Raw genomic sequence first — 24,339 nt, 5'->3', positions numbered from 1 at the left:
ATGAGACTCCAGATCCTCAGGAAAGATCTCCCTCCCTGATATTTACACACAAACATACATGGTTACTTTATCTGGGTTGTGTCTCAAATGGCACTACTGCACTATATAGGGAATAGGGTGCAATTTGGGACGTAGACCTGGACTGCATACACACTGACGTCCACATGATCCAATGGGATTGGCTGTATAATGTCCGACAGACTTTTCCCATCCAGTATCAAGTTACAATATTTATTTGGATCACGTCATAAAGAAATACAACAACAATGCTTGGAAGCTAATTGTGTCAGCAGGGGGTTGATATTTGTTCATTAATGTTTTGTAGATGTCTTCAGTCTTTAGAGAATATCACACCATTGAAACACTATTACAACATTATTATGATGTTGTATTATATTTAGATTTCCAATCATGTTTTGCAGAATATTCAGTATGGTTCAGAATTCCTCAACTAAAAATCCCATGGTAAATAGGTGTAGGCTAGTTGTGTTGATCTGCAAAATGAACCCACTAAAATCCATTTTGTTTTTGTTTGTTTTTCAGACCGCGGGGCCAACCACAGAACCATGGAGCCTACCTATACTGTGATGTCACTGGATAACTCTACATCAACTGTGATGCCCATGGCGATCTCCACCGGCAACACCACTGTGAGCATAGAGCCGTACATGCACCGCCTGGCCCATTTAGACGAGGGTCTCTACAACGACTTCTACGGCCTGTGGATCTGCCTGGTGGTGGTCAACACACTCATCTTCATGATGGGAATGGTCCTCAACACCCTGGCCCTGTACGTGTTCTGCTTCCGCACCAAGCCCAAGACCACCTCAGTCATCTACACCATCAATCTGGCTGTCACAGACCTACTGGTGAACCTCTCCCTGCCCACACGTATCATCCTCTACTACAGTGGGGGAAAGTGCCTCAACTGCTCCTACGTGCATATATTCAGCTACTTTGTCAACATGTACTGCAGCATCCTCTTCCTCACCAGTATATGCGTGGACAGATACCTGGCCATAGTACAGGCTGAGGCCTCTAGGAAGTGGAGGAACCCTAACGTGGCAAAGGGGGTGTGCACTTTCATCTGGCTCTTCGCTATCGTGGTCACCTACTCCTTCCTCACCACGGCGTTCCGACACGCGGGCTGCTGCGTCTCCAAGCTCTTCGCCCTGACCATCTTCGAGTTCTTCCTCCCCTTGGTCGTCATCGTGGTGTTCACCGTGCGCATCATGTGTGCCCTGTCCAACTCCAGTCTGATGCAGCAGAGCAGAGAGCGGCGCGTGCGAGCCGTGCAGCTCCTCACTACTGTCCTGGTCATCTTCACCATCTGCTTCACCCCGTTCCACGTCAGGCAGGTAATGGTGTACTTCTACCCCGACATGCCCCACCATGTCATTGTCTACCACGTCACCGTCACCCTCAGCAGCCTGAACAGCTGCATGGACCCCATCGTCTACTGCTTCGTCACCAACAACTTCCAGTCCACCATGAGGAGTTTCTTCCGCAAGGCGGAGGCGGAGCTGGAGCAGACCAGCGGGAACATCATCAGCATGCAGAATAGCTCCAAGGGCTCGGGGACTGTCACGGCTATCGCTCACAGTGTGATGATGAACGTCCTGTCCTCCTCCTCTCCCCAGCAAGGGAACCACATAGTGTGAGACTGAGAAAGGGATGGGAAGACTGAGAGAGGAATGGGATGTTCAGTGTTCAGAGAGAGATGGATTTACAGTGGGGGAAAAAAGTATTTAGTCAGCCACCAATTGTGCAAGTTCTCCCACTTAAAAAGATGAGAGAGGCCTGTAATTTTCATCATAGGTACATGTCAACTATGACAGACAAAATGAGAAAAAAAAATCCAGAAAATCACATTGTAGGATTTTTTATGAATTTATTAGCAAATTATGGTGGAAAATAAGTATTTGGTCAATAACAAAAGTTTCTCAATACTTTGTTATATACCCTTTGTTGGCAATGACACAGGTCAAACGTTTTCTGTAAGTCTTCACAAGGTTTTCACACACTGTTGCTGGTATTTTGGTCCATTCCTCCATGCAGATCTCCTCTAGAGCAGTGATGTTTTGGGGCTGTCGCTGGGCAACACTGACTTTCAACTCCCTCCAAAGATTTTCTATGGGGTTGAGATCTGGAGACTGGCTAGGCCACTCCAGGACCTTGAAATGCTTCTTACGAAGCCACTCCTTTGTTGCCCGGGCGGTGTGTTTGGGATCATTGTCATGCTGAAAGACCCAGCCACGTTTCATCTTCAATGCCCTTGCTGATGGAAGGAGGTTTTCACTCAAAATCTCACGATACATGGCCCCATTCATTCTTTCCTTTACACGGATCAGTCGTCCTGGTCCCTTTGCAGAAAAACAGCCCCAAAGCATGATGTTTCCACCCCCCATGCTTCACAGTAGGTATGGTGTTCTTTGGATGCAACTCAGCATTCTTTGTCCTCCAAACACGACGAGTTGAGTTTTTACCAAAAAGTTATATTTTGGTTTCATCTGACCATATGACATTCTCCCAATCCTCTTCTGGATCATCCAAATGCACTCTAGCAAACTTCAGACGGGCCTGGACATGTACTGGCTTAAGCAGGGGGACACGTCTTGCACTGCAGGATTTTAGTCCCTGGCGGCGTAGTGTGTTACTGATGGTAGGCTTTGTTACTTTGGTCCCAGCTCTCTGCAGGTCATTCACTAGGTCCCCCTGTGTGGTTCTGGGATTTTTGCTCACCGTTCTTGTGATCATTTTGACCCCACGGGGTGAGATCTTGCGTGGAGCCCCAGATCGAGGGAGATTATCAGTGGTCTTGTATGTCTTCCATTTCCTAATAATTGCTCCCACAGTTGATTTCTTCAAACCAAGCTGCTTACCTATTGCAGATTCAGTCTTCCCAGCCTGGTGCAGGTCTACAATTTTGTTTCTGGTGTCCTTTGACAGCTCTTTGGTCTTGGCCATAGTGGAGTTTGGAGTGTGACTGTTTGAGGTTGTGGACAGGTGTCTTTTATACTGATAACAAGTTCAAACAGGTGCCATTAATACAGGTAACGAGTGGAGGACAGAGGAGCCTCTTAAAGAAGAAGTTACAGGTCTGTGAGTGCCAGAAATCTTGCTTGTTTGTAGGTGACCAAATACTTATTTTCCACCATAATTTGCAAATAAATTCATTAAAAATCCTACAATGTGATTTTCTGGAGAAAAAAAATCTCAATTTGTCTGTCATAGTTGACGTGTACCTATGATGAAAATTACAGGCCTCTCTCATCTTTTTAAGTGGGAGAACCTGCACAATTGGTGGCTGACTAAATACTTTTTCCCCCCACTGTATATTGCCTAACTGTGAGACTCTGGAGTGCAATGGACATACTACAGTAGGCTATTCTCCCATTTGAGAAAATGCTTTCCTGCATACTGTATATTGTAGCCTATTGCTGGCTTGGAGATTTAAGTACTTGAAGACATTTTCAGATGTGAAACTTTATTCTTCCTGTGTTGGCCTACACCAGTCACGATGGAGGGCATTGACACTGCATACGACCTATAATCTGTTTATTGCAACTGTTATACCAGTTGCTCCTGTATTATTTATTTCTACTGTACAATTATCATTTGAGGAGTATTTGTTTACTTTTATCCTAGATATTATGGACCACTGACAAAATAGACGAGTAATATTCTACTGCATTGCATTGGAAACAAATATAAATATATAATAAACAGCTTCTGTAGATTCATGTGACATTGTTGTCACAAGACATATATCTCTTCAGCCTTCTCCGAAACTGGTTTTATGCAAAGCTTATATTACTGGCAAATATTACCAAACCAATTGTCCAAAAACATATAGAATAAAACATACAAAACATTATTGATTTTATAGCTAAAACTTTGTTTCATTTAGTTTTCATTACTGTTACAGGGCCAGTAGGGGGCGCTCTTCCCTCTGGTCTAAGGCAATCCCAATGCCCCAGGGCAGTGAAGGGGACATTGCCCTGTGTAGGGTGCCTTGTTTTGTCTGGGACTCTCTGTGGTCATAAAAAATCCCATGGCACTTATTGTAAGAGTAGGGGTGTTAACCCCGGTGTCATGGCTAAATTCCCAACCTGGTCCCATTCCATCATGGCCACCTAATCATCCCCCTCATTCCTAATTGGCATATATCACTCACCTCTCCACCTGATGTGTGGTGAGCATTCTGGCACAAAAATGGTCGCCGTGTGGATGAGGTGAGTTTCCCCTTTACTATGTAGAGCGTTTTGAGTTCCCGTAGAAAAGCGCTATATTAATCCACTCAATTATTATTATGTTTGTTACAATTATCATAGGACTGGTTGTCCATTGGACAAAAAAATGCTACTGAATGTTGTGTACATTTGTTGAATAGCATCCAAGCTTGCCTCCCATTCGATAGAATTAGAGCAGTTGGTCATCGATTTTAGTGATGTCAGTAGGTACTGCTTTTTTACGGTGGCAATTAATGAGATTGGGCAATGCATTTGGCATTGGACTGGGCAGCAGCGTGTCGAAAAAAACTAGCAAGCTGAGGCTACTCAGGCACACGGGCGACTAAGAAAGGAACTTGAATACTTATTTACATTGGAAAATGGGATCAGGTATGTTCGATGTGTATTTTTATGACAGCAGTCGGTAGCCCATCACAAGTCAGCAGGTTATCTACGGTTTAGATTCACCATAGCTAGCTAAAATACTGTAGCTAGCTTCTAAGCTAACGTTAACTAGCTAGTTAGCTACCGTCTAAGCATGTGAATACACCTGTTAGTTGTCAGGTGTATCATTAGCGTTCCAGACAGCTTATACAATATACACACCAACGTTAATAGCGGAGATGGTCTATAATATAGCGGGCTTTGACGTTAGATATGGGGCTAATGATACCCATGATATATCGGTAGCGCATGCCAGAACATAGTTAGCTAGCTAACGTTACAGACTGAGGAATTGCAAAAGAGCTCCTAAAGAGCTAGCCTGCTAACTTGGCTAGCTACTGTAACGTTAGCTGTTCGCAAATTTAGCAAGTTGTTGTTGATGATGATAAATACTTATTTCTTACTTCTGAGATAAAGAACCAGCCAGTCAGCATCCTGACCAGTCCTGTCTTAAACGTGTCCGAACCATTGAGGTATAAAATAATGGTCCCAACCAATAATGTGCAACTGCAGCCCGCAATAAGGGGGCGTTCCTGCATGTGGGCATTACTGCATCTATAGGAACGCCCCCCTCGAGCATCCCATTGGTTCCTGCATGAACGCCCCCTCCTCAAACAGGACATCTTCATGCTTGGGTGACACTTTCGAATGTGGGTCAAAATGTAAATAAAAGTATTATGAGTTTTTTGCCTACCGGTGTCGCCACCACCTATCGCTAGCTACTCCGGTAGGCGGGGGCGGGGGGCGCGACACCTTATGCTAGCAAGTGTGCTAGTTAGCTAGCTAGCACAGAGTGTCCTTTGCTCCCGCCTGCAAAGGAACTTCAGGAAAACAGTGCCCGGTGTGTACTAGCTATATTTAGCTACCGTTGTTGCCCCTGCCTCTTCTTCTTCTCTGGGGTTTATCAGTGGTTGGCATCCAACGTTATGTTGCATTATCGCCACCTACTGTATTGGAGTGCCCCTGCCCCCCACCTATGTGGCGCAGCGGTCTAAGGCACTGCATCTCAGTGCTTTAGGCGTCACTACAGACCCCCTGGTTCGATTCCAGGCTGTATCACAACCGGCCGTGATTGGGAGTCCCATAGGGAAGCGCACAATTGGCCCAGCGTCGTCCGGGTTTGGCCGGTGTAGGCCGTCATTGTAAATAAGAATTTGTTCTTAACTGACTTGCCTACTTAAATAAAGGTTAAATAAAATAAAATGTACCGGAGTCAGTATGTGAGCGGAGAGAGGAGCGGAGCATGCCCAATTTGCGGAGCGAGATTCCCAAAGGCTGGAGACATTTTTTTGATATCCTTCCCCAGATCTGTACCTCGACACAATCCTGTCTCGGAGCTCTATGGACAATTCCTTAAACCTCATGGCTTGGTTTTTGCTCTGACATGCACTGTCAACTGTGTGACCTTATATAGACAGGTGTGTGCCTTTCCAAATCATGTCCAATCAATTGAATTTACCACAGGTGGACTCCAATCAAGTTGTAGAAACATCTCAAGGATGATTAATGGAATTTTTTTATTTTTTTTATTTCACCTTTATTTAACCAGGTAAGCCAGTTGAGAACAGGTTCTCATTTACAACTGCGACCTGGCCAAGATAAAGCAAAGTAGTGCAATAAAAACAACACAGAGTTACATATGGGGTAAAAAAAAAACAAAGTCAGAAATACAACAGAAAATATATATACAGTGTGTGCAAATGTAGCAAGTTATGGAGGTAATAGGATGCACCTGAGCTCAATTTCGAGTCTCATAGCAAAGGGTCTGAATACTTATGTAAATAAGGTATTTCTGTTTTTAATACATTTGCAAACATTTCTTTAAACCTGTTTTCGCTTTGTCATTATGGGGTATTGTGTGTAGATTGATGAGGAAATTTTTTAATTTAATCAATTTTAGAATAAGGCTGTAACGTAACAAAGTGGAAAAAGGGAAGGGGTCTGAATACTTTCCGAATGCACTGTATATGCTGTTTAATATTACATGTACCCTATTTGAAATGATGAGCGCTTCTTTTCTATTTTTTTTCATGTTTATTATAATACTTTTCATTCAAATCATATGGTTTGGTTTCAATACTTCAAAACCAAACGGTAGGTCCAGGTAGTCACAAAAATGGATGGCTGTTGGTTAAATTGGGATTTTAATGAATGGAGCGAATTTGGAGCTGCAGTTTTTTTTCTGTGAGAGAGGAGCGGATTTTAGCAGAGCGGTTGGAATGGACGTGGAGTGGTACGCAAGCACCACCCCATGAGCGATGAGCAGGATTTCCGACCGCTCAACTATTCTTCTCATGAGAATATTGTAGCTAGCTAGCTAGACTGGGTGGAGCATTGGGGGGTGGGTACTTCAAGGTAACTTTCCATATGAGGATCTTCAGAAAACATAGTTTAAGAAGTTTGGGGCTACTTCTTGTGTGGTACTTTTCTCCAGAACAGGGATTACTGTAAGACCTTATTGGAAATCCCAGCCGTCTTTTTTAAATTTATAAAAAATGTAGTTCAATCTCTCTTAGAGCAGTAGGCCACCTGTTTGGGTTGTTGCTAGCTACCTCATCTACCCTCAAAGCAAGGTCAGTGACTAGAAGCACATAATGGACATCTATCTTTCTAGGCCTACACTATTCTCTCATCTCACAGCTTCTGGAACTCCTACAGGACCGCTAGTTCACCCAAGTTCACGCACTAACTGAGTTTTTGTGTTTCATGATTGCGTGGATGGAGTTTCCTTCATCCAATCTGAGGAACTTTCTCCTACAGCTGAATGGGTTGACACAGTACAGTAGCCTAATTGCAGGTGTAATTTTATAGTAATAGGGCTGATTACAGCAGCAGCTCTGCTTATCTATTTGGCAACATCCCAGCTGAACGTGCATCATTAAACTTGACCCAACTAGCTACTAATGCCATTATTGTATTTGTACTGCTGACCACTCAAAATATAAAATAGGTGTAAACTGTCAATTTGCCATAATACTAGCCTAAATCGGCCTTTCCAGAGTCCGTAACACTAAGATGTGTATTGGTTATAAAGGCGTTATTGACTATGGGTTATGTCTGGGTTAACATACTAATCAAATCAAATGTTATTTGCCACATGCGCCGAATACAACAGGTGTAGACCTTACAGTGAAATGCTTACCTACAAGCCCTTAACCAACAATGAAGTTTTAAGAAAAATAAGTGTTAAGTAAAAAATTATTAAAGAGCAGCAGTAAAATAAAATAACAGGGAGGCTATATACAGGGGGTACCGGTACAGAGTCAATGTGCGGGGGCACCGGTTAGTCGAGGTAATTGAGGTAATATGTACATGTGGGTAGAGTTAAAGTGACTATGCATAGATAATAAACAGAGTAGCAGCAGTGTAAAAGAGGGGGTGGGGTGGGGTGGGGTGGGGGGGACAATGCAAATAGTCTGGGTAGCCATGATTAGCTGTTCAGGAGTTTTATGGCTTGGGGGTAGAAGCTGTTAAGAAGCCTTTTGGACCTAGACTTGGTGCTCCGGTACCGCTTGCCGTGCGGTAGCAGAGAGAACAGTCTATGGTTAGGGTGGCTGGAGTCTTTGACAATATTTAGGGCCTTCCTCTGACACCGCCTGGTATCAAGGTCCTGGATGGCAGGAAGCTTGGCCCCAGTGATGTACTGGGCCGTACGCACTACCCTCTGTAGTGCCTTGCAGTTGGAGGCTGAGCAGTTGCCATACCAGGCGGTGATGCAACCAGTCAGGATGCTCTCAATGGTGCAGCTGTATAACTTTTTTAGGATCTGAGGACCCATGCCAAATCTTTTCAGTCTCCTGAGGTTGTATAGGCTTTGTTGTGCCCTCTTCACGACTGTCTTGGTGTATTTGGACCATTATAGTTTGTTGGTGATGTGGACACCAAAGAACTTGAAGCTCTCAACCTGTTCCACTACAGCCCCGTCAATGAGAATGGGGGCGTGCTCAGTCCTCTTTTTTTCCTGTAGTCCACAATCATCTCCTTTGTCTTGGTCACGTTGAGGGAGAGGTTGTTATCCTGGCACCACACGGCCAGGTCTCTGACCTCCTCCATATAGGCTGTCTCATCATTGTCAGTGATCAGGCCTACCACTGTTGTGTCGTCGGCAAACTTAATGATGGTGTTGGAGTCGTGCCTGGCCATGCAGTCATGGGTGAACAGGGAGTACAGGAGGGGACTGAGCACGCACCCCTGAGGAGCCCTTGTGTTGAGGATCAGCGTAGCAGACGTGCTGTTACCTAGCCTTACCACCTGGGGGTGGCCCGCCAGGAAGTCCAGGATCCAGTTGCAGAGGGAGGTGTTTAGTCCCAGGGTCCTTAGCTTAGTGATGAGCTTTGAGGGCACTATGGTGTTGAACGCTGAGCTGTAGTCAATGAATAGCATTCTCACGTAAGTGTTCCTCTTGTCCAGGTGGAAAAGGGCAGTGTGGAGTGCAATAGAGATTGCATCATCTGTGGATCTGTTGAGGCGGTATGCAAATTGGAGTGGGTCTAGGGTTTCTGGGATAATGGTGTTGTGAGTCATGACCAGCCTTTCAAAGCACTTCATGGCTACAGATGTAAGTGCTACGGGGGTCGGTAGTCATTTAGGCAGGTTATCTTAGTGTTCTTGGGCACAGGGACTATGGTGGTCTGCTTGAAACGTGTTGGTATTACAGACTCAGTCAGGGACATGTTGAAAATGTCAGTGAAGACACTTGCCAGTTGGTCAGCGCATGCTTGGAGTACACGTCCTGGTAATCCGTCTGGCCCTGCGGACTTGTGAATGTTGACTGGCTTAAAAGCCTTACTCACATCTGCTACGGAGAGCGTGATCACATAGTCATCCGGAACAGCTGATGCTCTCATGCATGCTTCAGTGTTGCTTGCCTCGAAGCGAGCATTGAAGTGATTTTAGCTCGTCTGGTAGGCTCATGTCACTGGGCAGCTCGCGGCTGTGCTTCCCTTTGTAGTCTGTAATAGTTTGCAAGCCCTGCCACATCCGACGAGCGTCGGAGCCGGTGTAGTATGATTCAATCTTAGTCCTGTATTGACTCTTTGCCTGTTTGATGGTTCGTCGGAGGGCATAGTGGGATTTCTTATACGCGTCCGGGTTGGAGTCCCGCTCCTTGAAAGCGGCAGCTCTACCCTTTAGCTCAGTGCGAATGTTGCCTATAATCCATGGCTTCTGGTTGAGGTATGTACGTACGGTCACTGTGGGGACGACGTCATCGATACACTTATTGATGAAGCCAGTGACTGATGTGGTGTACTCAATGCCATCGGAAGAATTCCGGAACATATTCCAGTCTGAATCTAGCAAAACAGTCCAGTAGGTTAGCAACTGCATTATCTGACCACTTCCTTATTAACTGAGTCACTGGTGCGTCCTGCTTTAGTTTTTGCTTATAAGCAGGAATCAGGAGGATAGAATTATGGTCACGAGGGAGAGCTTTGTACGCGTCTCTGTGTGTGGAGTAAAGGTGGTCTAGAGTTTTTTTCTCTCTGGTTTTCCTCTGGTTGCACATTTAACATGCTCTTGCTGTCTGTCTGACACTGTCTGTATCTGTCTGTCTGTGTCCCCTCTACAGATTAATGAGTCACTCCCATGGGGCTCTACAGAGGAACGTTGTCCACCACCGCCGGCCCCCATCTCCCCCACCCACTCAACCTCCTCAGCCTCCCCTCTACAGACATCATGAAATGGGCTGTATCTGAATGGCACTTAATATGGATTTGTATTCAGTACAGCAGCCAGGAGTGAAGAGAACGAATCTCTTACAAAGCCGCGTTTTGCCACGCAGCCTTATGAATTGCTGTCAAAAGTACCTCGAAAGAACTAAAGAAAAACAGGATTTTTCCTGTTGCTGTTTAGAAAGACGTCCTCTGATTGAACATAAAGGGGAAACTACAGTTGCCTCAGATCGGACAGCACCATAAACTACATTAAGGCCTTAGGGGAACAGTGATACCTTCTATCTCCATGCGACCATGGTCCCCCAGAAGGCTGACTTGGACATTTTGCCAGGTCAGGATGTGGTGGAGATGCCAGTGAAGAAGCGGGACGAGGAGAGTCCTGATGGGTCTCTGGTTGAGGGTGCAGGGGGGGGGCGTATCCCCCTGCGCAAGTGGGTCATGCATGGAGCTGTCATGTTCGGACGAGAGTTCTGCTACGCCATGGAGACAGCCCTGGTCACACCAGTCTTACTGCAAATAGGTGGGTACCAATGGAGGGTGTTTGTTGATCAATTTTTTGTGGTCGAGTTACAACTAAGGCATTTCATATATGTATTTCACACTTTTGGATAATTGTTTGCCAATTGGTTACCAAATATTGGTCCCGACCCAGTCTCTGTTAGGTTTACTCCATCATAAGGGCTGGGAGTTATGTGGGGCTATGTTAACTATCTGCACACTATGCACAGGCAGTATAACCGACAGGGGCCATTACTAGGTTTGCCACCAATGCAGAAAATAACAATGGCTTCTACAAAGTTTGGTAGGTAGGGCAAGAATGTGTGTCTGCACATTTGGCAGCCTGTTTTCCCGCCGGGAAGAATTTTGTAGTAATGGGATTTGCCAAACTCCGTCCCTATGATGTAATGTCTATGTACAGTTTAGGATACATGGATAATAGGTCTCTAGGCTATCTTTATCTACACAGCATGGAACAGCTCCACATTTCTTTCAATGTATGATGAACATTGTAGGAAGACATTTTCACACAGCAAAGGGTTAGCTACAAATGAACTAGTATTGGATAACATAGGCTTATCTAAATCAGATCATTCAGGATTATCATAATAGAAGTAAACATGTGAGTGCACATAATAATGTTTTGAAATACTGGTAAAAGTTTGTTTTTGTAACCCTTTACACTCGTACCCGTATACTGGTTGAAAATGGCAGATTTGGGCACTAATAAGCGCCTAAATTGGAACGCAGTGGCTGTACAGTAACATGCTATACATGACGTCAGAGCTCAGTGGCTGTACAGTAACATGCTATACATGACGTCAGAGCTCAGTGGCTGTACAGTAACATGCCAAACATGACGTCAGAGCTCAGTGGCTGTACAGTAACATGCTATACATGACGTCAGAGCTCAGTGGCTGTACAGTAACATGCTATACATGACGTCAGAGCTCAGTGGCTGTACAGTAACATGCTATACATGACGTCAGAGCTCAGTGGCTGTACAGTAACATGCTATACATGACGTCAGAGCTCAGTGGCTGTACAGTAACATGCTATACATGACGTCAGAGCTCAGTGGCTGTACAGTAACATGCTATACATGACGTCAGAGCTCAGTGGCTGTACAGTAACATGCTATACATGACGTCAGAGCTCAGTGGCTGTACAGTAACATGCTATACATGACGTCAGAGCTCAGTGGCTGTACAGTAACATGCTATACATGACGTCAGAGCTCTGGCTCTGCGCTTCACAGCTCTGTATGGGTTTTGACCCATGAGCTGTTCTGGACTTGAGCACCTATACCTACTGCTAATTGGTCAACTTTTGCAAATTCTTTGTTGTCTGAGTGAGGGAAATGCTGTAAATTAAGATGACTCTGTATTTTGAAAGATGAGACGTTGAGGATTATACTAAATACCACTTTGATGTCATACAAGCAAGCCAAACAGTGTTAGATGGGACAACCACATACTACAGGCATAGAAATAAATGTTTTCCTCAATAACGTAGCTGTCAGTAGAGTCAGAGCTAGAAGGGGGGGAGGATTATTTAAGATACTGTTTGAAGAGGTAGGGTTTCAGATGTTTTCGGAAGATGGGCAGGGACTCTGCTGTCCTAGCTTCAGGGGGAAGCTGGTTCCACCATTGGGGTGCCAGGACAGAGAAGAGCTTTGACTGGGCTGAGCGGGAGCTGCCCTCCTGTAGGGCTGGGAGGGCCAAGAGACCTGATGTGGCAGAACGGAGTGCTCGGGTTGGGGTGTAGGGTTTGAGCATAGCCTGAAGGTAGGGAGGGGCAGTTCTTCTTGCTGCTCCATAGGTAAGTACCATGGTCTTGTAGTGGATGCGAGCTTCAACTGGAAGCCAGTGGAGTGTGCGGAGGAGCGGGGTGACATGAGAGAACTTGGGAAGGTTGAAAACCAGGCGGGCTGCAGCGTTTTGGATAAGTTGCAGGGGTTTGATGGCACAAGCGGGTAGCCCAGCCAACAGCGAGTTGCGGTAGTCCAGACGGAAGAGGACAAGTGCCTGGATTAGGACCTGCGCTGCTTCCTGTGTGAGGTAGGGTCGTACTCTACGGATGTTGTAGAGCATGAACCTGCAGGAGCATGTTACTGAATGTATCCAGAGTATTTTCAGATTTCGTTATCAACAAATATGGCGAAAAGTGGCGTAAATGTAAAATCAACAGTGTGTAACGGTTGGATTCAGTCTTGTTGTGTACTCTCCTTTGGTCTAGTAATTGTCCCATTATCTCTAAACTCTTCCCTTTCAATTGCTACCAAGATTATGCATATGCTTTTCATATTTTGTTCTGTAGGAAACATTTCAATTTAGCCCTATCCATATAGGCAAATTCCCATGAGTGTAAAAGGTTAAGTCTTGGTGACATTTCCCACTATTCCCTTGAGTATAACCTAGTCCCAGTCATTCATTACGGGCCCCTGACGTGTAGCCTACGTTGAACTACTTTTCCTTGGTATTTATGAGAAGGACAATCTCACAGACATGTTGGTGAGAACATCTGACTTGATGCCAGCTTCTCATATGTTGTTGATGTTCTGAGAGAGTTATAAAAGTCTGTCCAGAAGCCAGTGACATTTCAATAGCCATTTTACTGCTCAGACTGAGAAACAAACTAGGTCACATTCAGTGCATTCCACTCCATAAACGCAACAAGCTACGCATTTAGCCTTTCCTGATCAAATTAAAACGTGCACTCTACCTAGCATTTGAAAGAGGATAGAAAGCTGCCATTTATTGTGTTTCCAGTTGCACGATCTCTGTTCTGTTGTTGCCATAGCTCTGCAAGGCCTATTTCACTGTAGCGTTCCTACAGGGGGAAGTCTTGCAGCGATAAAGATTGTCAGTTTGTTTCCATACTTCCAGCAAGTTCTCTTGCGTGAGGACTCTATCTAGGTTAATGAACAACCGGCTTGTAGAAACAGGTCCTCTTGTTTTTCCTTTTTAGTGACAATTCTCTAACACACATTCTCACACATTCTAGTGGGAGATGTACAATGATTGTTGTTTAATGTGTAGGCCTACTGAAGTAGAGCATCGGTAGCATAGCCTTCACTATACTGCTCAGTAAAACAGCCTAGTTCTGAGCCACGGTCTACAGTACGTCAGAGTGGAGAGTGATGGTGAACAACACATTACGTTGAGATGATTCCAGCTACCCACAAACCTCCTTTCACTTCACCTCACCTGACACGCCCCGATTTGAAATGCATTTCCTCACCAAACCTGCTAGTGACTATGGAATGGCTAGACTGTGATTCAGCATTCGTCATTGTTGATTAAAAGCTCTGATTGCTGTGGTTCTGTGTTTCTAGCCTGTAGTGTTACTATGAAGAACGCCCTTTAGGCTGCAGGCAAAATATTTTGTAATAGCTGAACTTCTGACAGACAAAAACAATTCATTGATGAATGCTAATACGATTTAATCCGTGATCAGTCTCTCTGTGGCCAAAGCCTTAAGCATATTGACTGAAGTTTTTTGTTGTTGTTTTTTTATCCTCCAAGGTCTTCCAGAGCAGTACTACAGCCTGACATGGTTCCTGAGCCCCATCCTGGGCCTGATCCTCACCCCTCTCATTGGTTCAGCCAGCGACCGCTGCACCCTGAAATGGGGCCGCAGGAGACCCTTCATCCTGGCACTCTGTGTGGGGGTGTTACTGGGAGTCTCTCTCTTCCTCAATGGGTCCCTCATAGGTGAGCGTAGTATCCATTGGTACTTAGTTTTGAGGGAGATACTGTCTGAGTCCCAAATGGCACCCTATTCCTTATCAAGTGCACTACTTTTGACCAGAGCCATAGAGCCCTGTGGTCAAAAGTAGTGCACTATAAAGGGAATAGGGTGCAATGTGGGACGTAGGCACTATTTAATCATCATATATTATAAATGTGAACCTCCCTTAGATGCTCATAAGAAAAAAATTTGTATATCGGCTACAAATGATATTTTCTTCTGTATTGTAAAGATGATGATTCGTTGTAATGAAAGCACTATGCTATATAAATAAATGCATTATTATTGGTATTGTTCTGTATGCTCTAGGATTAGCCCTCGGGGACGTTCCCAACAGTCAGCCCGTTGGGATAGTGCTGACGGTGTTGGGTGTGGTGCTACTGGACTTCAGTGCAGACGCCTCAGAGGGGCCTATCAGAGCCTACCTGTTGGATGTAGCCGACACAGAGGAGCAGGACATGGCCCTCAACATACATGCCTTCTCTGCAGGTACACTATGCTGCCGTAGTTGTATTGGCTGCTTCCCAATAGTCTGTCCGTGATTCTTTGTGTTCGGAGGGAAGTGAGAAGAGGATTTAAGGACCCTACAAGCACATTTTCTCTCCTCATATGCTGTTCTCTTTCTCCGCTTTCGTCTGATGTTTTGAGGAGGAGGCAGGGAGAGGGCGGGAGGAGAGACCACTAAGACACTTTATAGAATCACTATGTAACTGGGGGTGGTGAATGCCAAATCCACAGTTACGCTATAACGGTTCTTCTTGCACAATGTTACATTAAGAGAGCTATCAAAGTCATGTCTCGTGTGACTTTTGAGTTCTTTGCATTTTAATGTCATGTTGTTGAAGCTGGTGTGTATGATCGGTGGCGACATGTTTGGAATGTGAGGACACATGGTGCTCCCTCTAAACAAATACAATCTTTACCTTTATTGGTCACGATTGCTCCCGTGATGATTCCCTGAGGGGAAATAAACAAAAACACATAATGAAACTCATTTATCATCGGCATTTCGAGCACCGAGAAACTCATAATGTCGCTAGCTATAACATTGTTTTGACATTGTGTTTTTGGCAGGGCTGGGAGGAGCGGTCGGCTACATGCTGGGTGGCCTGGACTGGACCAGCACCATCCTGGGCACGGCCTTCAAGTCCCAGGAGCAGATCCTGTTTGTGTTTGCTGCCGTCATCTTCACCATATCTGTGATTCTACACATGTTCAGTATCAAGGAGGAGAGTTTTGAGGCTCGTGATGACACTCCGGGAGAGGGAGACTCCGACAGCCTGTCCTCTTCAGGAAAACTGAAGGGGGGCTTGGCAGGGCCTCGTAGTATACCCCAGCTGGACATTATAGGAGAGGAGGACGCCCAGTCAACGAGAGAGGTCTTCATCAACGTGGACAGGGTGAGGAGTAAGAGTGACTCGGTGCTGGCCATGCCTGACGCCACCATTGAGCTGGACTCCGACCTGGACCAGGACGGTCATTTCCTGGCCGACATCGAGCCCTCCATCTTCCAGGACTACCCCCAGGACCACCCCCAGGACTTCTACCCAGGCACCCCTCAGACACACTACAGCGGTTCGGGCATCCAGGACCAGGAAGGTCCCCAGCCCCAGGTCCAGGCAGACAGCCAGCTGCCCCTCTTCCTTCAGGACCCCTCCCCCTACTACAGCAGGGAGTACATGTTGCTTGACAACCAGGCCAACCAGGGAGCCAAGGGCCTCAACGGGGCCACGGCAGTCCCCTCCAACCACACGGCCCGCGGTGCCAACAGCCAGGGCCGTATGCCAGGCATGAGGCCGTCCAACACCAGCACCACCGCCGGCTCACGCCGCTTCCCCCACACTTTCTACCGCCAGCCCTCATTTACATTCTCTTACTATGGCCGCGTGGGTTCAGCACGCTACCGCCACCGCAGAAACACCATGGGCAATCCGGCCGGCACCAACCTCCGCATCAAGGCCTCGCAGAGCATGAACGACATCTTCGAGCACATGCAGAGGCGGCAGGAGAGGAGGGAGCTCCAGCAGAGCAGCAGCACGCTGTCCAGCGGTGACTCTGAGAGCGACGACAGGGCCGAGGGGGGTACCACGGTCAAGCTGCTGTGGCTGTCCATGCTGAAGATGCCCCCCCAGCTGCAGAGGCTCTGCGTCTGTCATCTCCTCACCTGGTTCTCTATCATCGCTGAGGCAGTCTTCTACACAGACTTCATGGGACAGGTCATCTATGCTGGAAAACCCACAGTAAGAACCGGTCCAGTCCTCCATTGTAGTTCATTGTTTATTGTAGTTCATTATACAGTGGGGAAAAAAAGTATTTAGTCAGCCACCAATTGTGCAAGTTCTCCCACTTAAAAAGATGAGAGAGGCCTGTAATTTTCATCATAGGTACACGTCAACTATGACAGACAAAATGAGAAAAAAACATCCAGAAAATTACATTGTAGGATTTTTTATGAATTTATTTGCAAATTATGGTGGAAAATAAGTATTTGGTCAATAACAAAAGTTTCTCAATACTTTGTTATATACCCTTTGTTGGCAATGACACAGGTCAAACGTTTTCTGTAAGTCTTCACAAGGTTTTCACACACTGTTGCTGGTATTTTGGCCCATTCCTCCATGCAGATCTCCTCTAGAGCAGTGATGTTTTGGGGCTGTCGCTGGGCAACACGGACTTTCAACTCCCTCCAAAGATTTTCTATGGGGTTGAGATCTGGAGACTGGCTAGGCCACTCCAGGACCTTGAAATGCTTCTTACGAAGCCACTCCTTCGTTGCCCGGGCGGTGTGTTTGGGATCATTGTCATGCTGAAAGACCCAGCCACGTTTTCATCTTCAATGCCCTTGCTGATGGAAGGAGGTTTTCACTCAAAATCTCACGATACATGGCCCCATTCATTCTTTCCTTTACACGGATCAGTCGTCCTGGTCCCTTTGCAGAAAAACAGCCCCAAAGCATGATGTTTCCACCCCCATGCTTCACAGTAGGTATGGTGTTCTTTGGATGCAACTCAGCATTCTTTGTCCTCCAAACACGACGAGTTGAGTTTTTACCAAAAAGTTCTATTTTGGTTTCATCTGACCATATGACATTCTCCCAATCCTCTTCTGGATCATCCAAATGCACTCTAGCAAACTTCAGACGGGCCTGGACATGTTCTGGCTTAAGCAGGGGGGACACGTCTGGCACTGCAGGATTTGAGTCCCTGGCGGCGTAGTGTGTTACTGATGGTAGGCTTTGTTACTTTGGTCCCAGCTCTCTGCAGGTCATTCACTAGGTCCCCCCGTGTGGTTCTGGGATTTTTGCTCACCGTTCTTGTGATCATTTTGACCCCCACGGGGTGAGATCTTGCGTGGAGCCCCAGATCGAGGGAGATTATCAGTGGTCTTGTATGTCTTCCATTTCCTAATAATTGCTCCCACAGTTGATTTCTTCAAACCAAGCTGCTTACCTATTGCAGATTCAGTCTTCCCAGCCTGGTGCAGGTCTACAATTTTGTTTCTGGTGTCCTTTGACAGCTCTTTGGTCTTGGCCATAGTGGAGTTTGGAGTGTGACTGTTTGAGGTTGTGGACAGGTGTTTTTTATACTGATAACAAGTTCAAACAGGTGCCATTAATGCAAGTAACGAGTGGAGGACAGAGGAGCCTCTTAAAGAAGAAGTTACAGGTCTGTGAGAGCCAGAAATCTTGCTTGTTTGTAGGTGACCAAATACTTATTTTCCACCATAATTTGCAAATAAATTCATAAAAAATCCTACAATGTGATTTTCTGGATTTCTTTTCCTCAATTTGTCTGTCATAGTTGACGTGTACGTATGATGAAAATTACAGGCCTCTCTCATCTTTTTAAGTGGGAGAACTTGCACAATTGGTGGCTGACTAAATACTTTTTTTCCCCACTGTAGTTTATAGTTCATTTCAGTAAGAGAATGAGCAAACTCTTCCTTTATTTGTCCATCTTTCTTCTACCCAATAATCTACTGTTCCTGTTTTCCTTCCTTTTCTATTACTACTTCTCTTCTTTTGTATTCTCTGTCTCCCCTCTGCAGGACAGGGAACCCTACTGACAAAGGCTCAAGTTCTTTTAAATGCCAATGTATTGTTTTTAACGGTACAACATTACAATTCTGAGAATATGCAGAATTTTGCGCCGCAAATGTCTTTGTCAGTTTGTGGACTTCTGTATGTCCTATTTCCTCCATCTAGGCTCCTGCTAACTCCACTGAACTGCAGAACTACCATAAAGGGGTTCAGATGGGCTGCTGGGGACTGGTTGTCTATGCTGCTACCGCTGCAGTCTGCTCAGGTAGGTCCTACTCTTTAGAGAAATACACAGGAAATACACAGTATGGACAGCCACATGTACAGTATGGACAGCCACATGTACAGTATGGACAGCCACATGTACAGTATGGACAGCCACATGTACAGTATGGACAGCCACATGTACAGTATGGACAGCCACATGTACAGTATGGACAGCATAGTATGTATACCAAAGAGTGAGGACTTGACTCACAAGCAGTAAAGTGAGTAGGAAGTACAAAGTACATGCTACTTAATGCAACTCATTTGTGCCAACTTAATAATGTTGCGTATGTTGTATTTGTTGACAGCTGTGCTCCAGAAGTACCTGGACAACTACGACCTGAGCATTAAGGTAATCTACATCCTGGGTACTCTGGGCTTCTCCCTGGGAACCGCAGTCATGGCGATCTTCCCTAACGTCTACGTTGCCATGGTGATGATCAGTACCATGGGCATCATCTCCATGAGTATCTCCTACTGCCCCTACGCTCTGCTGGGCCAGTACCACGAGAACAAGCAGGTGAGGATCACTATGGTTCACTATAGATCACTATACACTGAGTGTACAAAACATTAGGAACGCCTTCCTAATATTGAGTTGCACCCCCCCTTTTGCCCTCAGAACAGCCTCAATTTGTCAGAGCATGGACTCCGCAAGGTATCAAGTATTCCTCAGGGATGCTGGCTCCAATGTTTCCCACAGTTGTCAAATTGTCTGGATGTCCTTTGGGTGGTGGACCATTCTTGATACATTCCTTCAATGGCTAATGGCTGAAGGCAATGCCAAACGTCCGATGGCTGTAGTGTAGCAGAGTCGTTACGTGATTTCTGTCTCACGTCCTTTTTATTAAATGTTAACATAGAACTACATGTCCACATGTCTTGTAGGGTTAAATGAGACTATACACTGAGTATACCAAACATTAGGAACACCTCAGAACAGCCTCATTTTGTCGGGGCATGGAAACTGTTGAGCTTGAAAAACCCAGCAGCGTTGCAGTTCTTGACACAAACCGGTGCGCCTGGCACCTACTACCATACCCTGTTCAAAGGCACTTAAATATTTTATCTTGCCCATTCACCCTCTGAATGTCACACATACACAATCCATCTCAATTGTCTCAAGGCTTAAAAATCCTCCTTTAACCTGTCTCCTCCCCTTCATCTACACTGATTGAAGTGGATTTAACAGGTGACATCAATAAGCTCATAGCTTTCACCTGGTCAGTCTGTCATAGAAAGAGCAGCTGTTCATAATGTTTTGTACACTCAGTGTAGATGACTATGGTTCACTATAGATCTTAACAGACCTAGTTAGTACATTCTGCTAGGCCAGTACCATGAGAACAAGGATGTCGGTACACTTTCAAACTGGTCAAATTCTTAATAAAAACTACTTTATATGGATATGATGTTGCACATTATAGGCCAATCTGATGATAATTGAGTTTCCTACTAGGTAATAGTCTATCATGTACTGTATCTGACGTGAGAGATTAGTAAAAAAGGTAACAGCTTTTTGCCTCCTATCTTTCCCCCAGTACATCCACCACAGTCCGGGGAACTCGCGACGAGGCTTCGGCATCGACTGTGCCATACTGTCGTGCCAGGTGTACATTGCCCAGATCCTGGTTGCGTCTGCGCTGAGCGCGGTTGTGGACGCGGTGGACAGCGTGCGGGTCATCCCAATGATGGCCTCTGGAGGCTCCTTCCTTGGCTTCCTCACCTCCACCTTCCTGGTCATCTACCCAGCCTCCTCTACTCCCACCACCACGCAGGACCAGGAGGGTTATGGAGAGGAAGGGGCTCAGGCCCTGGTGGCCCCAGAACCAGGCCCCAGCGGTAGCAGTATGCAAGAGCCAGTAGTCCTGCTCAAAACGACGCCCAAGGGCAGCAGCAGCACAGCAAACCACGAGTCCACTATTTAACGAAGAAGAAGAGGGGCACGGACAAAATACTGGTGGCATCTCAATAGTCATAAAGTGGCTTCCTCTCTGTCTCGTTTCTTTCGTCTGCACAGATATCTAGTGGAGAAAGACTGTGAACAAACCTTAACACTCACTAGTCGCACAAGTGGCAGTGGGATGGACTGTTCCATTGAACACATTGTTGTGCAATTCTTGACATATGGCTGTTGTACAGAGGCCTTGTGTTTTTCTCCTCCTCATGGGGTTCTAGAGTTTGTGGTTTCACTGGTTGCATCCCAAATAGCACTACTTTTGACCTGGGTCCATAAGGCTCTGGTCAAATGTAGTGCACTAAACAGGGAATAGGGTGCCATTTGGGTCTCATTCACTGTTTGAAAGACCTGCAGGAGGCAATATCAGACTATCCACCTCATACACATAGGATCTAATGCTGGACTCTCTTTTTAGTCATACACATAGGATCTAATGCTGGACTCTCTTTTTTACTCATACACATAGGATCTAATGCTGGACTCTCTTTTTTACTCATACACATAGGATCTAATGCTGGACTCTCTTTTTTACTCATACACATAGGATCTAATGCTGGACTCTCTTTTTTACTCATACACATAGGATCTAATGCTGGACTCTCTTTTTTTAGTCATACACATAGAATCTAATGCTGGACTCTCTTTTTTTAGTCATACACATAGAATCTAATGCTGGACTCTCTTTTTTTTATTCATACACATAGGATCTAATGCTGGACTCTTTTTTTAGTCATACACATAGGATCTAATGCTGGACTCTTTTTTTTAGTCATACACAGGATCTAATGCTGGACTCTTTTTTTAGTCATACACAGGATCTAATGTTGGACTCTTTTTTTAGTCATACACATAGGATCTAATGCTGGACTCTCTTTTTTAGTCATACACATAGGATCTAATGCTGGACTCTTTTTTTAGTCATACACAGGATCTAATGTTGGACTCTTTTTTTAGTCATACACAGGATCTAATGCTGGACTCTCTTTTTGTCTTAAATGTGACTTGGACTATTTCTGTAGATGGTTGTTTAGACTGCACATGTGAATATTTTCACTGCATTTCTACGTTGAAAACATGTTTTGTTGATTTTATTTTGTGATTGTACAAAATGGTTGGAATGACCGAAACGTAGTTTCCCCACAGACAGAATGCTATAGGAGTCTCTCTCTTACTGTGACCTCACTAAAGATGCTGCAGCCACAGAGGATCCAGTTCAGAACAATATAGGTCTCTATCTTACTGTGACCTCACTAAAGATGCTGCAGCCACAGAGGATCCAGTTCAGAACAATATAGGTCTCTCTCTTACTGTGACCTCACTAAAGATGCTGCAGCCCACAGAGGATCCAGTTCAGGGTCATTCAGTTACATTCCCTATTATAAACACCCTCCACTAACTGTATTTCTACTGTCTATTGACATGTATATCATGAAAACACTCAGGGGTAGTATACAGCACAGAAATGCTGCATCAGACAATATGATGTCCAGGTTTCACCAAAGGTCCAAAGAACCATTCAGGACATAACTTTTTGTAGCTCATATTTGCCATTGACTGGGTTGAGTGGCCTATAGCCTACTGTTTATATTACAGAGTTGGATAAACATTTTCAGCCTTAAGATAATAAAATGCTGAAGTGATGATGCTTACATGCTAACGCATTAATGTTTTAAAAGGGATAATTTTGTAATAATCCATTATAGTATGCTGCATGGAAGGATACTAGATTTCATACTACAACTAGTACTTAAAAATGGTCTATGACCATAAGATGCCTTTGGGCCCATCCAGCATTGAAGAAACCCTATACTGTGCTGCAGTAAGTGTCCCTCTGTTGTTCTGAACCATCTGCTCCACAGGGTAACATACAATAAAAGCTGTTATGTTTAACAACTGCAAAAGCTGCACAATAAACTTTAAGAACTTTAAGACGTGACAGTGTGTGTCATTATTTATCTGGCAGAACATTAACGCAAATCTGTTGAGAAATCTATATAGAGATTAACGGTATGTGTCCCAAATGTCACCCTATTCCCTATGTAGTGCACTACTTTTGACTAGAGTCCTACAGGGCATGTACATCTAACGAGCTGTGTGAGCCTAGAAGGTATTCCTAGGCCCAGAGTATTGGGTTGAGGAGTTGTTCCATCTACGTGGGGTGGTAGGTAGCCAGGGTCGTATTCACTAGGAATCAAATGGAAGTAAAAGGGTGGAAACGGGGGACAGACCTACCTGAAATTATCCAATAAGAAAAGTGTCCCGTTGCAAAGCGTTTTGCTACGGGGTTCACTAATGAAGATGATCCATCATCACAGCCAGCAGGAACATCTGGCTCTAGAAAGTGGAAAAGAAACATTGTGTCTTTTTGGTACATTTTACTTGTCAACAGCTGTAAATTGAGAGGTTTGGTTGTAATGGGGAAAATATAAATGTCTAACTGGTTGTGAATAGTTTGGGAATCAAATTGGTCACACTCAAGTATCAATCTTTATAATATAAATTATCTCAACATTTTGGTTTCAAAGTCGAGCAATGATTTTGTCAAAGTGGAAATGTTATATTCCCTTCTGCTGTTGAACTGTACAGATGTGTTTTACCCTGTTAACAACTAACCTGCTAACCCTAACCCTGATAACTCACCTGCTAACCCTGTTAACTAACCTTCTAACCCTGTTAACAACTAACCTGCTAACCCTGTTAACTAACCTTCTAACCCTGTTAACAACTAACCTGCTGACCCTAACACTGTTAATTAACAAGGTATTTATGTACAAATGGAGGATAGGTAATGAATGCACCTTTAAATATCAAAATGCTGTCCCTCCCCAAACGTGTGCAAATTGATTTAAAATAACCAGCAGTGGTTGCCTTTGAAAAAGCAGAATCTTTATACTATTATTGCAACTTTGGTAACACTCAACTTACATTGAATGTTGTTGCATTGTTGAATTGTTACAATGTTACAAATTGCTCACTAGATGGCATTATAACAACAAAGTCGATTGAGAAACCGAATGAGTCTTCTGACATAATTTAATACAGACGTTTTGTTAAGTAGGCAACGCAGTGTCTTAACTTCTACGACAGCAAATTAGAATGCATAAGGTTTTGAATTCCTTACAAAAGTAGGAGCGACTGCCTTTTTCCAAACTGTTTCCTCAGTGCACATGATTTTGTATCCTTTCTGAAAGCAGGAAGCAGCACACTGTCAATCGTAGTAAGACAGATAACAGCATTTCCTTGGAAGAGCCATTCAACTGCAGTGTTTACAGAGGTGTTTTGACTGTCGCTTTCTGTGGCTACAAATTCAATCAGACGAATGTCAGTGACTTTGGCCCTTGATCTTTGATTACTGATGGACCAACAGGTTGGTGAAGATCATTGCTTTGCATTTGAAATAAATCAGTTAAAGACTAACTTTATGTTTAGACTTTTTTTTTTTATGTAGCTACGTTCTGATAGAAGTTAAG

General features: G+C 44.8%; 2 protein-coding genes across 2 annotated transcripts; both read left to right on the top strand.

Annotated features, from left to right (window-relative positions):
- The first annotated feature begins 243 nt into the window (after window positions 1–243).
- Window positions 244–1,730, top strand: LOC121543313 (G-protein coupled receptor 20-like). Its single transcript, XM_041853105.1, has one exon. The coding sequence runs from the start codon at window positions 567–569 to the stop codon at window positions 1,659–1,661; it is 1,095 nt and encodes a 364-aa protein (XP_041709039.1). The 5' UTR covers window positions 244–566; the 3' UTR covers window positions 1,662–1,730.
- Window positions 1,731–4,241: 2,511 nt separating this feature from the next.
- Window positions 4,242–22,798, top strand: LOC121543312 (solute carrier family 45 member 4-like). The gene is made up of 8 exons (XM_041853104.2): window positions 4,242–4,622; window positions 10,246–10,871; window positions 14,377–14,565; window positions 14,912–15,091; window positions 15,677–16,842; window positions 18,808–18,907; window positions 19,218–19,429; window positions 20,451–22,798. Exons 2-8 carry the CDS (start codon window positions 10,646–10,648, stop codon window positions 20,835–20,837), a joined length of 2,460 nt encoding a protein of 819 aa, XP_041709038.1. The 5' UTR covers window positions 4,242–4,622; window positions 10,246–10,645; the 3' UTR covers window positions 20,838–22,798.
- The last annotated feature ends 1,541 nt before the right edge of the window (window positions 22,799–24,339 follow it).

Source organism: Coregonus clupeaformis, unplaced genomic scaffold (genome assembly GCF_020615455.1).
Source record: "Coregonus clupeaformis isolate EN_2021a unplaced genomic scaffold, ASM2061545v1 scaf0115, whole genome shotgun sequence".
In the NCBI taxonomy this organism is placed as follows: Eukaryota; Metazoa; Chordata; class Actinopteri; order Salmoniformes; family Salmonidae; genus Coregonus; species Coregonus clupeaformis.
The sequence above is the reverse complement of the archived record's forward strand: the minus strand, read 5'-3'. Positions and strand labels throughout refer to the sequence as shown.

Excerpts from the sequence above, each read along its gene's own strand:
- LOC121543312 (XM_041853104.2), top strand. The coding sequence starts at position 10,646 with ATGGTCCCCCAGAAGGCTGACTTGGACATTTTGCCAGGTCAGGATGTG. Across the intron at positions 18,908-19,217 it reads TACCGCTGCAGTCTGCTCAG|CTGTGCTCCAGAAGTACCTG; the intron begins GTAGGTCCTACT and ends ATTTGTTGACAG. Across the intron at positions 19,430-20,450 it reads AGTACCACGAGAACAAGCAG|TACATCCACCACAGTCCGGG; the intron begins GTGAGGATCACT and ends TCTTTCCCCCAG.
- LOC121543313 (XM_041853105.1), top strand. The coding sequence starts at position 567 with ATGGAGCCTACCTATACTGTGATGTCACTGGATAACTCTACATCAACT.